The 16,778-nt window shown below is 42.9% G+C and overlaps 1 protein-coding gene across 3 annotated transcripts in view; it reads right to left on the bottom strand.

The window, feature by feature from the left end:
- itpr2 (inositol 1,4,5-trisphosphate receptor, type 2) overlaps positions 1 to 16,778 on the bottom strand; it is a 472,778-nt gene that overhangs the window by 334,039 nt on the left and 121,961 nt on the right. For all 3 annotated transcript variants that reach the window (XM_041202236.1, XM_041202237.1, XM_041202238.1), the window contains exons 27-34: positions 16,068 to 16,196; positions 15,804 to 15,926; positions 14,536 to 14,736; positions 13,438 to 13,689; positions 7,679 to 7,804; positions 5,961 to 6,089; positions 2,691 to 2,811; positions 1,502 to 1,692 (exon numbers count right to left, since the gene is read on the bottom strand). In XM_041202236.1, the coding sequence (XP_041058170.1) occupies positions 1,502 to 1,692; positions 2,691 to 2,811; positions 5,961 to 6,089; positions 7,679 to 7,804; positions 13,438 to 13,689; positions 14,536 to 14,736; positions 15,804 to 15,926; positions 16,068 to 16,196 (1,272 nt within the window). The remainder of the gene's footprint in view (positions 1 to 1,501; positions 1,693 to 2,690; positions 2,812 to 5,960; positions 6,090 to 7,678; positions 7,805 to 13,437; positions 13,690 to 14,535; positions 14,737 to 15,803; positions 15,927 to 16,067; positions 16,197 to 16,778) is intronic.

Here is a 16,778-nt window from a genome sequence, read left to right as displayed (position 1 = left end):
TTTCAAAACTCCAGTAGATACAGGCCTAGCCTGTTCTACCTTTTCTCATAAGATAACCCTGCTTAACTGGACAGACAACCCCTCTCCAGGGCAATTAAGGTCTCTGTGAAAATCCCAATTAGTGACTGTTTTCTCCTGGGGCAGGCTTGACATTCAGAAATGGTCCTGACTCCCGTTTCCCACATGCTTGGCTAATCCTTTTTAATCTCTCAGAGAATCATGGGACATGAGGAGCGAGCGGGAAAGCGAAGCTGAGGCAGAAGATCAGCCGTAATCGTGTTGAATGACGGGGCAGGCTCCAGGGGCCATAAGGCCTACTACTGCTCCTATTTCATGTGGTATGCTATGAAGTGTCTTCAGGATTATATTATTCAAAATACTTGCAGCTGTCCTAGAAATACCAAGAAACATCCCTATGTATATAAATCAAAACACTCGCACTTAAAGCTCTCAGGACATCCTGCACTCCACATTTATAACATTTTCCTATAACCCTTCAATTGATTCTATTAGCTCTGTGCTTCTTGCTGCCCTGACAATACTGGCTCATGTTGGGATATCATTTTATGGATCCTCATCCCATGAAGTCTGAGATTGTTCATCTGGGGACTTGCATCACAAATATGAGCAGGCTATTTGATAAGTGGCATTACAGTCATAGTGACCCCATCCGTACAATAGGCTTTTCTCAGGCAGTGGTTAATGGATAGTGGTGAGGAGCAAGACGGGACTGATCTGCCCTTTCACTAAATCAAAAGCCCTCTTATTAACATAGTCCCGCTGAGACTAGGCATTGAAGGTGTGTTCTATACATTTGCAATCACGAGCTGCATGAACTCACTGAGGAACTGGGGAAGTCATAGTCCTGATCTTTAACTGAAATTCAGTGGCATGCATTCATGTTATGCATAAAATATAGATCATAGACACTTACAGCACAGGTGGATGTTAGTCAGCCCATTCTGCCTGTGCCTAATCTTTGAAAGAGCTTTCCAATTAGTCTCACTTTCCCGCTCTTGCCCTATAGCCATGCAAATGTTTTGAATATACCTTCAAGAACTATCTACAGGATGCACTGCAGCAACTTGCTAAGGCTTTTCTGACAGCACCTTCCAAACCCTAACATTCCATCCCCTAGAAGGACAAGGTCAACAGACACATGGGAACACCACCACCAGGAAGTTCCCCTCCAAGTCACTCACCATCCTGACTTAGAGATATAACGCTGTTCCTTCACTGTTGCTGGGTCAAAATCCTGGAGCTCCCTTCCTAACAGCACTGTGGGTGTACCTACATCACATGGACTGCAGCAATTCAAGAAGGCAGCTCACCACCACCTTCTCAAAAGGGCAATTAGGGATGGGCATGCTGCCCTAGCCAGCAGCACCCACATCCGAGAATGACTTTTGAAAAAAAATTCCAATTCACATTTGAATGTACAGTTTAATTTCTAAACCTCCAACCTAACTTTCTATTGTCTGGTCAAACAGATGGATTTTACCTGCAGCTTCTCTATAATGTTCCTGTAGTCCAAGGTTAGTCCACCGGCTAGGTCTTTATAACGTGGTGCACCTCGGGCAGACATTCGCCAGCCTATTACTGCCCTTTGTACCATGTTGGAGTGGGTCTTCATAAACAGAGTATTCACTTGGCTGTCCAAATCTACAGGGATTGCTATTGTTCGGCTTTTAGCTGCAATTCAACATCAAAATATTACTTTCACTTTATGGTTTCCACCATGATTCAGTGATAGAGCTCTCACAACGGAATGGGTTTGATCCCTACTCTAGAGACTTGACCATATAATCTTGGTTGATGCTCCGCGCATTCCTGAGGGAGTGCTACACTGTCAGAAGTAGTATCTTTTGGACAAGAAGGTGGACACAGAAGATCCCGAGGAGAGAAAGGGAGATTCCCTGGAGTCCTGACAGCTATTTTCTGTTCATTCAACAACGGATTGTGTGATCATTTACTTCACAGATGTTTGTGGGATCTTGCTGTGAAAAAATTAACTGCCACGTTGCCCACATTACACACTGACTGCACAGCAAAACACTTTTACAGGCTGTGAAATGCTTTTGATCATTCTGAGGTTGTGAAAGATGCTGGAGAAATGCAAATTCTTGCTTCTTAAAGTTTAACAATGTTTTACAGAAGCAAATCCATGTTGAAACCAATGTGAGGAATTTGAACGATGAAAAATGGAAAATTCTCTTTTTCAGGAACACTGTGCACTCCTGCTCTGGCTGGATGTACAACAAGGCACCTCCTGCTCTGCTTTGACAATACGCTTCAACCTGTTCATCCAACAGTCCCCTTTGCCCTGCAAGACACCAGTGTGACTTCTCAAAATTTCCTGAGTCAAACATCCCATGTACTCTCTGAGCAGAAGTTTTAACTTAGAGCAAGTTTGAGGGATTGTGCGCCCTGGCTTCACGCCCATCAAGGATTGAGCTGAAATCCCCTTGGGTTCTTCATCAGGCACAGGAGACTTTCATCCCTTATGCCAGCTGGCTGGATTTTAGATCAGCTCCTTGAGATAATAGTCTCCACAGACCCCCACCACGTCCCGCTGCCCCCCCACCTCTCCAAGTGGATCCACCTCAAAACCTGTGCCTGAAAGAAACTCCCTGTCAAATCAGATAGATTGCGAAAACAAACAGCCAACTTTTCTTGAGATGCAAACTTACCAACTTCAGCCAAGGTCTTAATACAAGACTCCACTGAGGACTTCTGCGATGGAGTTGGCCAGGTACAGTTGTAAATTCTAAAGGCAGACTGCAGCAGTTGAATAAATATTGGCTGGTGTGTCTGCAGACATGAAGAAATGTGAAAGACCATTATAAACCACCATTTCGTTCCCTGAATAATACCGGGTACATTCCTGTGATAAGTAGGTCTAGCACAGCCTGTAACTTAAGGCAGTGAGCTGGAACTGACATCAAGAGTAATTTTGAACAGGAGTTAAATTAGGTTCCTGATTTCAAAGTTGCAACTGTGGCCCAGATCTTTGGATGTTCCTTTTAATAGTTCTAAAGACACCATTTAGATTCTGTGCTCATCTACAAGACATGCCAAGCTTTGATCAAACAGGATCTAACTCGCCCACTCAAACACAGATCAGGAGGCCGTGATGACGTACACTTAACATAAACAGCAGGATGCCCGATGTCATCCAAGTATTTTGTAAACTGAGAGGATAAATGGGCATAAATTTTCAAACAGCAACATCTTTTCCACAGCCTTTGCATTCATTGCCTCAGGAATATTAATGGTGTTTTGCTTTCTACCACTAGGTTAAAATTCCTGCTCTAACCAATTCTGTGGGTGGCCAGGCAGTCTCTGGGCATAATCACCCACCCCATTTCATACACGAGGGTAAAAGAATTTGCCATATGCAAACAAAATGGCCAAATTATTCAGTCGGGTTTGGTCACAACTAATTAATCAAGGTGTGCCCTTGAAGAATGTATCTTGTAGCTCAGAATCTTGGGATTGATGGAGTGAATGGGGGCCATTTGGCCATTGAGCCAGCACTCTTGTTTCAGCCTGAGCTGTCTCAATGCTGGTGTGAACGGATTGCCTGAAAGGCTTTAGCAATTTACTTATTCCTCACACCAAGGAACAAGTAAACACTCACATGTAAGGGGAATGGTAGTATAATGATTATATTAAAAGGGTAAAAGGGGGAAGGGGGCCGATTAGGGACCCAAAGGGGATTTACACATGGAGACAGAGGACATGATTGAGGTGCTAAGTGAATACTGTGCATTGGTCTTTACCGAGGAAGATGATGCTGCCCAAGTCAATGCAAAAAGAGGTGGTTGAGATTCTGGATGGACTAAACAATTATGAAAAGGAGGTATTAAATAGGTTGTCTGTACTTAAAATTGTTAAGTCACCAGGACCAGACGAAATGCGAAGGATAGAGAGAGAAATACAGGGATGGTGCCAGTTGACTGAAGAATAGGAACTGTTACACCTTCGTTCAAAAAGTCTGTAAAGATATACCCAGCAACCACAGACCAGTCAGTTTAACTTCAGTGGTGGGAAAGCTTTTAGCAACAATAATCAGGGACAAAATTAACAAGTCACTTGGACAAATATGAATTAACCAAGGAAAGCCAGTACAGATTTGTTAAGGGCAAATCATGTTTAACTAGTTTGCTTAAGATTTTTGGTGAGGTAACAAAGAGGGTCGATAAGGGTAATGCTGTTGACGTGGCTTATATGGACTTCTAGAAGGCATTTGATAAAGTGCCACACAACAGACTTATGAGCAAAGGTAGAGAATGGAATAAAAGGGGCAGTAATAACGTGGATACAAAACTGGCTGAGTGACAGGCAGCAGCGTAGTGGTGAATGGTTGTTTTTTGGGCTGGAGGAATGTATACAATGGGGTTCCCCACGGGACAGTGTTGGAACCCCTGCTTTTCCTGGTACATATTAATGACTTAGATCTTGGTGTACAGGGCACAATTTCAAAATTTGCAAAGGACACAAAACTTGGAAGCTTTGTGAACTGTGAGGAGGATAATGTAGAACTTCAAAAGGACAGAGACAAGCTGGTGGAATGGGCAGTCAGGTGGCAGATAAAATTTAACGCAGAGAAGTGGGAAATGATTCAGCTTGATATGGAAAGTGTGGAGAGAAAATATAAAACAAAGGGTACAATTCTAACAGATGTGCAGGTGCAGAGCGATATGGGTGTATGTGTGCACAAGCCATTGAAGGGGGCAGTACAGGTTGAGAGCATGGTTAATAAAGCAAGCAGTATCCTGGGCTTTATTACTAGGGGCAGAGAGTCAGAGAGTACAGGAGGAAGGAAGTTAGGACAAACTTGTACAAAACACTGGTTTGGCCTCAACTGGAGTAGCGTGTCCAATTCTGGGCACCAGACTTTAGAAAGGACGTGAAGGTAATAGAGAAGGTGCAAAAAAAATATCGAAAAGTTCCAGGGGTTAGGAACTTCAGTTACGCAGATACATTGGAGAAGCTGGGACTATTCTCATTGGAGAAGAGTAGATTAAGAGGAAATTTAATAGAGATGTCAAAATCTTGAAAGGTCCAGACAAGGTAAATAGGGAGAAACTGTTCCCGTTGGTGGAAGGATCGAGAACCAGAGGACACCGATATAAGGTGATTAGCAAGCAAAGCAACAGCGACATGAGGGAAAACTTTTCTATCCATTGAGAGATTTGGATCTGGAATTCCCTGGCTGAGAGTCCGGTGGAAGCAGATTCAATTGTGGCTTTCAAAAGAGAATCAGGTAACAATAGGAAGAGAAAAAAAATGAATGTTTTGGGGGAAAGGTAGAGGAGTGGGATTCGGTGCTTTTCTCTTACGAAGGGCTGAATTGTCTCTTTTTGTGCTGTAACTATTCTTGATACCCAGAGAATATCCTGTGAATGAGAGTTCAAATCCCACCTTGCCAGCTCGTGAATTTGAATTTAGTTAAAAAGCTAGAAATAAAAAAATCCTTCTAAAAGGTAAAATTGATCATGAAGTGGCCAGATTGTAGGAAAAACCCAAATTGGGTCACTAAGGTCCTTTAGGGGAGGAAATCTGTCATCATTATTCGGTCTGGCCTAAACGTAACTCCAGTCCCACATCAATATGGTTGACTCTTGACTGCCACTTGAAGTGACCTAGTAAGCCCCTCAGTTTAGAAATGGCCAATAAATATTAGCCTTGCTAGTGACGACCACATGACAAGAATGAAAAAAAGCAAACACATGCATGCAAACAATGCCAATATCAAACTTCCCAGTGTTTATTTAGAAATGACAATCCATTCCGCCTTGTGACCATGAGCTGTGCCCTAAATATAAGAATCGAGGAAAATGACTTCAGAAATGCAAGATGCTCAGTGAATATTAGATGGTCCTCAGATAGCCCCAAACACTGAAGAATATATAATACAACAACTGAAACACAGACATTGTCAAAAGGTGACTTACTTGTAGACTTGTGCTATTATCGGAGAATGGAGAGCTGAAGAACCCACTGATGATATTCATTACTGTGTCAGTCACATATCTCTCCAAGGCAGTGTCAGCATGCTTCCTGTCAGTTGTGGAGTTGCAAACCTTCATCAAAATATCCAGTTAATGACGAATTAAACTCAAGTGGCTCAGTCAAAGAGGGAATTGAATTAGACAGACAAGTAACAGGTGAGCTAAAAGAATGATAGAGCAAATCAAACAAGAGTGGCTTTCCATCTTTGCTCAAGTGAATTGGTAAGATTTGTCATACTAAGGCACTTCCACTTAAGAAAACAACTTTAATCCCTTGAAACAGACAGCAGTTGTTATGGAACAAACAAACGGCAATGTATGAGGTAAAACAAAATGGAGGTGAGTGGGCTGTGGAGGGCAAACTGATCAGTTATCTGACCCCTCAGTCGATTTTCTATTCCATTTTAAAAACAAAAGTATTGCATTTATATCGTACCTTCCACAGCCTCAGGATGTTCCAGGGCACCTTACAGCCCATTAAGTAATTTTGAAGTGTGGTCACCATTATATTGTAGGAAACCCAACAGCCAGTTTGCACACAGCAAGCTCCCACAAACAGCAAGGTGATAATTATTGGGATAATCTGAATGTTAAGGATGTTGTTTGAAGGATAAATACTGGCCAGGTCACTGGGGAGTCAATCTTTCTTAAAAATATAGTGCCGTTGAGTCTTACGACCACCTGAAGTCAGTTTAAACATCCATCCAAAAGACAGCCCCTCCAACAGTGTAACACTCCCTCAGTATTGTACTGTAGAATCAGCCTGGGCAATACACTCAGGTCTCTGGAGTGGAGCTTGAACCCCACAACCATCTGACTTCAAGGCAAGACAAGAGCGTATTACATTGGAGTTGGTAGGAAAAAAAACATCAGATCGGGTTTAAAACGGAGGCCTGTTATTCACTGTCAGTTTTACTCTCCTGCTTAACAGCTAGTCTGTCCCCCGCTTTTCCAGCAGCCATTTCTAAAGAAAAAGGAAAACGTTTTTATGGAAGAAAACTTAAACATACTTTTTTTCTGACACCGTAGAATTCCAAAATCTGGTTAAAAGATCTCTCTTACTTTAAATATAACAAGATGCAAATATTTATTTGTGGATATCAATTAATTGAAAACTGCACAATTTAGATGTTACAAATAATATTCAGCATCTGTTTTCAATGGTTTACAAATTCAACTGATATTTATTTGGCAATATTATCTTACAACACTTTACTGAGGCTGTGTTGATTTACTCTCGCACTGCCAAAGATTTTCACAAATAAACCGTTTTTTTTTAAACATTAAAATAAAAGTAAAATACTGCGGATGCTGGAAATCTGAAACAGAAACAGAAAATGCTTGAAAAACTCAGCAGGTCTGACAGCATCTGTAGCGAGAGAAACAGAGTTTACGTTTCAAGTCCGTATGACTCTTCTTTTGAACGAACGAATATTACTCCTCTTATTCTTCCAAAGATGTCATATGGACTCAAAATGCAAACTCTGTTTCTCTCTCCACAGATGCTAGTGGACCTGCTTGAGTTTTTGGGGTTTTTATTTCAGGCTTTTTAATACTATCCAAAAATGGCCAAAATTACTTGCAAAATGGGGCAATTCAGTTTATCTTTGATCTCATATTGGAATAGATACACTTGGTGGAGATTCCTTTGCGAGACTCACCCTGACCATGTCGACAATAAAATTCTCAAAGAGCTTCCAGATGTGGTTACTTGTGTATATCTCCTTCATCTCAACTTCTGTGTCCACGTAACAATGGTTCACAAAATTAACGTATGCTCTCTTCACCTGCAAGGGAAAAAAAAACATCCTTTTTCCAAGCATTTTACCAGAGAATAGCTCAAAATACTCTGAGAACATACGAAAAAATTGCTGATATCAAAGAGAGGTTTTACTCTACAGTTAAGATTCCCTGCCTCATGTAGCCCTTCATCTTCCAGCTGCGAGGACCATGAAGGTCAGTTCAGTTTGAGAAAACTCCAAAACTTGAGATCCATCCGTGTGTGGTGTCCAGCAGGGGTCAATGGAGGTACATCAGAAATGGGTTCAACTTTTCCCATTCCGGGGATGTTGATGTTCTTATTGTGCTCCTCTCCCACCCACCCCTACACTTCCAGTCCAATCAGATAACTAAGTACAGAACAGGCCCTCAGGTGGGGAAACTTCTTGGGAGGACGAGGCAACCATGGCTGACAAGGGAAGTCAGGGACAGCATAAAAGCTAAAGAGAAAGCATACAATGCGGCGAAGAGCAGTGGGAAACCAGGGGATTGGGAAGCCTACAATGACCAACAGAGGACAACTAAAAAAGAAATAAGGAGGGAGAAGATTAAATATGAGGGTAAGCTAGCTAGTAATATAAAAGAAGATTGCAAGAGTTTTTTTAGATATATAAAGGGTAAGAGAGAAGCAAATGTGGACATTGGGCCGCTGGAAAATGAGGCTGGAGTAGTAGTAGTGGGGAACAAAGAAATGGCGGAGGAACTGAATAGGTACTTTGCATCAGTCTTCACAGTGGAAGACACAAGTGACATCCCCAAAGTTCAAGAGAGTCGGGGGGGCAGAGGTGAGTATGGTGACCATTACCATGGAGAAGGTGCTAGGAAAACTGAAAGGTCTGAAGGTGGATAAATCACCTGGACCAGATGGATTACATCCCAGAGTTCTGAAGGAGGTAGCTGAAGAGATAGTGGAGGCGTTAGTGGTGATCTTTCAGGAATCACTGGAGTCAGGGAGGGTCCCAGAGGACTGGAAAATCGCTAATGTAACTCCCCTGTTTAAGAAGGGAGTGAGGCAAAAGACAGGAAATTACAGGCCAATTAGCCTGACCTCGGTCATTGGTAAGATTTTAGAGTTCATTATTAAGGATGAGATTTCAGAATACTTGGAAGTGCATGGTAAAATAGGGCAAAGTCAGCATGGTTTCATCAAGGGGAGGTCATGCCTGACAAATCTGTTAGAATTCTTTGAGGAGGTAACGAGTACGTTAGACAAAGGAGAGCCAATGGATGTTATCTACTTGGACTTCCAGAAGGCCTTTGACAAGGTGCCGCACAGGAGGCTGCTCAGTAAGATAAGGGCCCATGGTGTTAGAGGCAAGGTACTAGCATGGATAGAAGATTGGCTGTCTGGCAGGAGGCAGAGAGTGGGGAGTCCTAGTCCAGGATTCTCTTAAGGTTAACTTGCAGGTTGAGTCGGTAGTTAGGAAGGCAAATGCATTGTTGGCATTTATTTCGAGAGGACTAGAATATAAAAGCAGGGATGTGCTGCTGAGGCTTTATAAGACTCTGGTCAGACCACATTTAGAATATTGTGAGCAATTTTGGGCGCCGTATCTCAGGAAGGATGTTCTGGACCTGGAGAGGGTCTGAGGAGGTTCACGAGAATGATCCCAGGAATGAAAGGCTTAACATATGAGGAATGTTTGAGGACTCTGGGTCTATACTCGATGGAGTTTAGAAGGATGAGAGGGGATCTGATTGAAACTTACAGAATACTGAAAGGCCTGGATAGAGTGGACGTGGGGAAGATGTTTCCATTAGTAGGAGAGACTAGGACCCAAGGACACAACCTCAGAGTAAAGGGAAGACCTTTTAGAACAGAAATGAGGAGAAACTTCTTTAGCCAGAGAGTGGTGAATCTATGGAATTCATTGCCACAGAAGGCTGTGGAGGCCAGGTCATTGAGTGTATTTAAGACCGAGATAGATAGGTTCTTGATTGGTAAGGGGATCAAAGGTTAGGGGGAGAAGGTGGGAGAATGGGGTTGAGAAACTTATCAGCCATGATTGAATGGCGGAGCAGACTTGATGGGCCGAATGGCCTAATTTCTGCTCCTATGTCTTATGGTAGCAACATTAGCAAAGCAAGGCAAAATACTGTTGTGTATTCGTTGTTTTTTTTGTATATTTAATATGTATGATTTACCTCAGAACAAATGCATAGATGACATTAGCTTCAAAGTGTGCAACAGGTTTATTTCCAATGCTTTAAAATATCTCTGTAATCACAAAATGTCTGCACTCCCGCTTACAACTCAGCTTCTAGTAGCTTCTGTGCTGCCTGTTTACTTTAGCTCTGAGTCAACACGCAGGCACAACCAATTAAGCAGTGCGCATAGTTCAGTTACCAGACTCAATCGAGCACAGAACAATTAAACCACTGACCGCGACTCAACAAATGCTGGATAGCTGAAATTGAAACAGAAAATACTGGAAATGCTCAGGCAGTATCTCCATGTGGACATGATTGCATAGGCAAGCAGGGGATTTTTTTTCATGGATGTGGGTGTCACTGGCTGGGCCAGCATTTATTGCACATCCATAATTGCCCTTGAGAAGATGATGGTGGGCCACCTTCTTGAACTGCTGCAGTCCATGTGGTGTAGGTACACCCACAGTGCTGTTAGGGAGGGAGTTCCAGGATTTTGACCCAGCGACAGTGAAGGAGTGGTGATATATTTCCAAGTCAGGAGGGTGTGTGGCTTGCAGAACTTCCAAGTGGTGGTGTTCCCATGTATCTACTGCCCTTGTTCTTCTAGATGGTAGAGTTCACAAAGTTTGGAAGGTGCTGTTTAGAGAGCCTTGGTGAATTCCTGCAGTGCATCTTTTAGATGGTACACACAGCTGCCACTGTGCGTCGATGGAGGAGTGAATATTTGTGGATATAGTGCCAATCAAGCGGGGTTGCTTTGTCCTGGATAGTGTCAAGCTTCCTGAATGTTGTAGGAGCTACATTCATCCAGGCAAATGGGGAGTATTCCATCACACTCCTGACTTGTGTCTTGTAAATGGTGGACAGGCCTTTGGGGAGTCAGGAGGTGAGCTACTCGTCACACGATTCCTAGCCTCTGACCTGTTCTTGTAGTCACGGTATTTATATGGCTAGTCCAGTTCAGTTTCCGGTCATTGGCAACTCCCAGGTAACCCTCTAGAACGGAAATGTCGAAAGAGATGAAGTAATCTGAGATTTTCTGATTAATGATCGAGACTGGTGATGATGAAGCCCCGTACACCAGTGTGGCCAAATAGGCAGCTGTGAACGTGAATGGGAAGCTGTGTGTGATCTAGATGGTTTAGGGAAACGAGGAGGGTACAGCACTTAGAGGAACAAAGAAACAGCAGTAGGCCACACAGCCCCTCGAGCCTGCTCACCGTTCAATGAGATCGAGGAGACAGGACAATGGAATTTGATGCAGGTTTAAGTCACTGAAACTGAAGAGTGGCTCAGAGCAGAGGCTGAAGTTCAGCAGAAGATGATGTTCTTGCTGACGGAGACAGCAGAGTGGCTTGGACAGCTGGAGATAGATTTTGAGAAGGATGGTAGAGTAGAAGAGGACCAAAAAGGTGCAAGAGGAATTATGGGGGCAGACCAAGAAAAGACCTGGAGATGATTGCAAACTGGCCTCCAGCTGCTGCAGTTCAGGGAGAAAGTGCCAGTATATCGAAACCAGGCAGGTCAACGCCTGTAGGGCAAAGAGACTCACCATGGGTGAGCACCATGATGGTCACAATTTTTCTGGTATGCAGAGAATATTAGGAGAAAATGATCTAATATAGGCTTGGAAAAGGAATTAGGAACTCATAGAAAATCATAATAGACTGGGCATGACTGCCTAGCATCAGGTCCCTAAAAATTATTCAGCACCTCAGTACCATTCTAGTGACACACTCAGAATGTCCCAAATTTGCCCTTGGGCCCCATCTGCAGAATTCAGGTGCCCAACGTGACACATCTCTCAGGGTTCACCAATTTCAGCCAGCTCGGAGGATTACAGGTAATGGTGAGTCATGGGGTTTGGGGGTGTGGGGCCGGGCACAGAGGCACCTAGAGAAAGTAGTTAATTCAATTATATTGGTGACTGAATGGAGAATAACTTAGGATTCCAATTATTAATAGAGTTTTGGACGTCATATTTTATGAACACACATGACAAAGTTTAGTAAAGGATTTAAAAATAATTTGATAAAGCTGCTATTGAGAAACTTTGAAGTGTGGAATAGTTACACCAAATTTACAGCACAGAGCAGGCCATTTGGTCCATCAGGCCAGTGCTAGTGTTTATCCTCCACATCATTCTCCTCTGCATATCTTTCTATGCCTTTCTTCCTCAAATATTTATTTAGCTACCCCTTAAATGCATATATATTATTCATCTCAGTTACTACTTGTGGTAGTGAGTTCCACATTTTCCCGCCATCTCCCTGCACATTCTTCCTTTTCAGATAATAGTCTAATTTCCTTTTGAATGTTTCAGTTAAACCTGTCTCCGACACACTCTCAGGCAGTGCATTCCAGATCTTAACCACTTGCTGCATAAAAACTTTTCTCCTTATATCACTTTTGCTTCTTTTAATAATCACTTTAAGTTTGAGCCCTCTCATTCCTTTCATGAGTGGGAACAATTTCTCCCTAACTAATCCATCCAGACCCATCATCAATTTGAATACAAATACAAAATACAAATCTCCTCTCAGCCTTCTTTTCCCTAAGAGAAACAGTCCTAACTTCTCCAATCTATCTTCATAACTGAAGTTCCTCATCCCTAGAATCTTTCTTGTGAACCTCTTCTGCACTCTAATACCTTCACATCCTTCCTAAAGTGCGCTGCCCAAAACTGGACACAATATTGCAGCTGAGGCTGAACTACTATCTTATTCAAGTTCAACATAACTTTGTTGCTCTTGAACTCTATGTGCCTACTAATAAAGCCTAGGATACTGCATGGCCTACTAACTGCTCTCTCAACCTGTCCTGCCACCTTCAATGATTTATGCACATTTACATCAGGTCCCTCTGCTCCTGCACCCCCTTTAATGTTGTACCCTTTATTTTATAATGTCTGTCCATGTTCTTCCTACCAAAATGAATCATTTCACATTTCTCTGCATTAAACTTCATCTGCCACCTCTCCACCCAGTGCACAAGCTTGTCTATATCCCTTTGAAGTTCTACACTCCTGTTCACAATACTTTCAAGTTTCGTATCATCCACAGACTTTGAAATTGTGCCTTGTGCACCAAGGTCTAGGTTATTAATATGTATCAGTTTTCCTATTTCCAGACAGCTGTAATCTCTCAGTTCTTGTAACATTCTGGTAAATCTTGTTTGCACCCTCACCAGTGCCTTTTTATTCTCTCTATAATATGGAGACCAGAATTGGGTACATAGAAGTATTGGGTGAATAAAACATACAATTGAGAAGTTGGACTTGCTTTGCACATTCCCCCAACTGCTTTCTAATCATTGTGCCATTCTTGTAAATCCTCTGTAAAAATTAACTCTTTATACCCAAATGTCAAGGCCTGAAAGGGTTAACTAAAATCTCGGCAGTCACCTTGCACAACGCACCAACTGCCGGTGAAAAGCTGTTGTCGTTTTTTGTGCTCAAAACTGAAAAATAAAGGATTGAGCTTGACCCTACCTCAGGTATGCAGTCCTCATGTGTGACCACTCGCACAATGTCTTCCAAGGGTAGCAGGGAATTGCATTTGATTTCTGTGTACACATTCTTGCCCTCGGTACAGGCTGCCAGCAGCTCAACCAGAGTGATGTGGTAATTCAGGGCTCCATTTTCGTCGCTACGGTCTTGTTCTGATGCCATCATTTGTAAAAAGAGGGGGAAGGATGCCCGATCGTTGTAAAATATCAGCACGTCCTCGCCCCCGTTAGCCAACTGCAAATACCAGCCAGGACATGCAAATAATGAACAAAAGCTAATGTAAAACTTCATATTCCACTAATACAAAAGTTAAACAAGATCAAGTGTGTTACCAAGGTGACTGGACCTGTTGTGTTAAACATGAGCGCCCCCTGGTGAAATGTAACAAGTAGAAATTTCCAGTGACATCATGAGGCGCTCAACCAATCAATCGATGCTATTGTCATACATGACATCACGTTACCTCCATCAATTACAGAATGAAAGACGTGGGCTTATGGAGCGCAACTTGTCACCAAGAGTAAGTTGTGTGAAGTGCTTCAAGCTGGCAGCCTGCCAAGATCCCACAAACAGCAACATAACAATCAAAGATAGTCTTGGTTAAAGGAGAATGCTAGCCAGGATGCCATGTTCTCTATTGAATGAGGTCAAAGAGATCTTGTATGTCCTCTCATCTTAAAAACATCACCTCCCATAACACAGCCATGTTACACGCCATCTTGTACTGCCCTGAAGTGTCAGCCTACAGAGCGTACATCTAGAATGGATGAGTGGACTGTGCAAAGTAGCATGTTAACAAGCAAAGGGGCAAAATAAATAACAGACTAGTAAAGAATCTATCGAAATCTCAAACAGTTGGGTTTGTGAAAGTTGACGTGTAAAATGTTGCAGTGTGTCTGTGTGAATTCAAACAGAGGTAAATTATGAATTCAGTCACAACCACCAATTCGCCAAAGAGCCAGTGATTCCTGCATTGTTCCGAAATTTGGAAAAGAATCCACCTGTGATTTGTGATCTCTTTATGAAAGTCTCATTACTACGACAAGTTTCATCCCAATTTCCTGAATGTTTTTTTTTTACCTCAGTCATGACCATATCTTGACACTTCTTCACATACTTCCCATCCGCTTTTACGATAGTCTGTAGGAATTTGAGATATAGCACATGTCGACCGTGCGTCTCTATGCAGTGCACAAAGTGCTGGATGACCCTCTCACTGATCTCATTGCAGAGGTGGTAGTTGTTTAGAAAAATGTGTCGCACTGTTTCTGCTTCCAGGAGCTGCACAAACAGAGCACGGTGATCAATGTCCAGTCCCCGTTACAAGGGGCAAGAATACAGAAAAATTAAAACCATATTACTTACCATGTCCACGACCTGACTAAAAACAAAACTAATGCAAAAAGAATCAAGTGAACCGAGACCTCCAACAGCCTGAATTATTTCAATTATAGTCACTATGTGTGGATGTGAGGATTTTCTCCTGACCCAATGCTCAGAATCATAGAAGGTTAACGCACAGAAAGAGGCCACTTGGCCCGTCATGTCTGCACCAGCCGAGGAACGAGCCTCCCAGCCTGATCCCACTTTCCAGTACTTGGTCTGTAGTCCTGCTGGTTACAGCACTTCAGGTGCCTATCCAGACACATCTTCAATGAGTTGAGGGTTTCTGTCTCTACTACCCTCCCCACAACCCTCTGGGTGAAAAGATTTTCCTATTGCCCCTCTAACCCTTCAACCTGCTTGTTGGAGATTTAGCATTGGTTAATACCTGGAACCAGCTGCTAACTTTTATCATTTGGGTGACGGGTTCTCAAATGGATGGGTGATCTGCTGCATTAGGTTACTGCCCAAATCATGGAATGTTTGGGGGGGAGGGTGCTGTTAGGGTTAGGAGGGGGTATTTAATAATATCGATTGAGAGAAAAATATTGACCAGGACACCAGGTGAAGTTCCCTGCTTTTCTTCTAAATGGTGTCATGGGATCTTTTATGTTCTCTTGCAAGGACAGTCGTAACTTTGGTTTAACATCTCATCTGAAGAGCAGTACCTCTGATAGGGCAGCACTCCCTCAGTACTGCACTGCAGTCTCTAGCACACACATGGTCATTTGACTTCTGTTCTGTAGGAAATACGCTCAATTGATACACATTAAACGTGACTTTTACAGCAAGTGGCAAAAGACCAGTCATGCCAAACAAGACATAAAACAAGCTAAAAGTGCAAATCATGCAGAAACTTTACAGCAATTATGGTAAAAGACAATGTGAGGAACACTGCAGTACTATTGTGTGGATGACCAGAGTAGCACATAAAGATTAGGTAATTTTACAGGCAGGGTACTTACACCAGGGGTAAGGAACAAGTTGAGATGTTTATGGAGGAGGATCTGATTCTGTGGATTTCCTGCACAGAAATTCTGCACAAAACCATGGGCCAAGTTCATAATTTCATTCATTTTGTTGTCCGTCTGTGGTCAAAAGTGAAATATAAAATAAGATTAGCTCCGGTGAGATTCCACAAAGGTCTTTTTCGTTTTCTTGAGAAAACGTATCTGGCGTAGTCAAATTCAGCATCAGCCACGCTCACAGGGTTTAAACTCAAAAGTTACCTTATCGTATGGGATTTGCAAAAGGTCTAACACTGCGGTGTGAGCTCCCATATTCTTCAACAATCGTTGCTGCTGCCTCCTGCTCCGCCTCATGCTCTGCACACAGAGGTTACTGAGCCGGATTAAGATCTGAAAAGGAGAAGGTCAAGTGCCTAAGTGGTCGTTACAGACCGAAACGTATAAAGTTTACCGCAACTGCGAAAGGCTGACATAGCAACTGCAGCACATCGTATTGGCAAGTCTACAAAAGAGTTTCCATCCAAAAGTCTTACATGAACCTTAAAAGCTTAAAAGGATCTTAGTTACTCAGACAGGCTTAAAGAGCTGGGTCTGTTCCCAGAGAGCAACATACGACTGAAGTGATTTCATGGAGGTTTATGAAATAGGAAAAGGGCTGGACTGCATCCCTACTGATCAGTTATTACAGAAGGGGGAGGAGGGGGAAACAAGCTAGTCTGGAGGTTGGGCAGTTCTTGTATTCGCAGCGCATGCTGAGCCTCTGGAATGGGCTGCCGGATGATGACATGGTGGAAGCTGACTTTCTGTCCGTCTTCCGGGGGGAGCTGGAATGGTTATCGTCCGGGGTACCATATAGCAGCTATAAGTGGGTGTACAGTTCATGAAAGGTGCAGGTGAGTTCCAGGATGGTTTCAATATCCTGAGGGAGTCTGAGAGAAATATTCCAGAGGTTTTCTCCCTGGGGTTTTTCTC

Source organism: Carcharodon carcharias, chromosome 13 (genome assembly GCF_017639515.1).
Source record: "Carcharodon carcharias isolate sCarCar2 chromosome 13, sCarCar2.pri, whole genome shotgun sequence".
Taxonomy (NCBI): Eukaryota; Metazoa; Chordata; class Chondrichthyes; order Lamniformes; family Lamnidae; genus Carcharodon; species Carcharodon carcharias.
The sequence above is the reverse complement of the archived record's forward strand: the minus strand, read 5'-3'. Positions and strand labels throughout refer to the sequence as shown.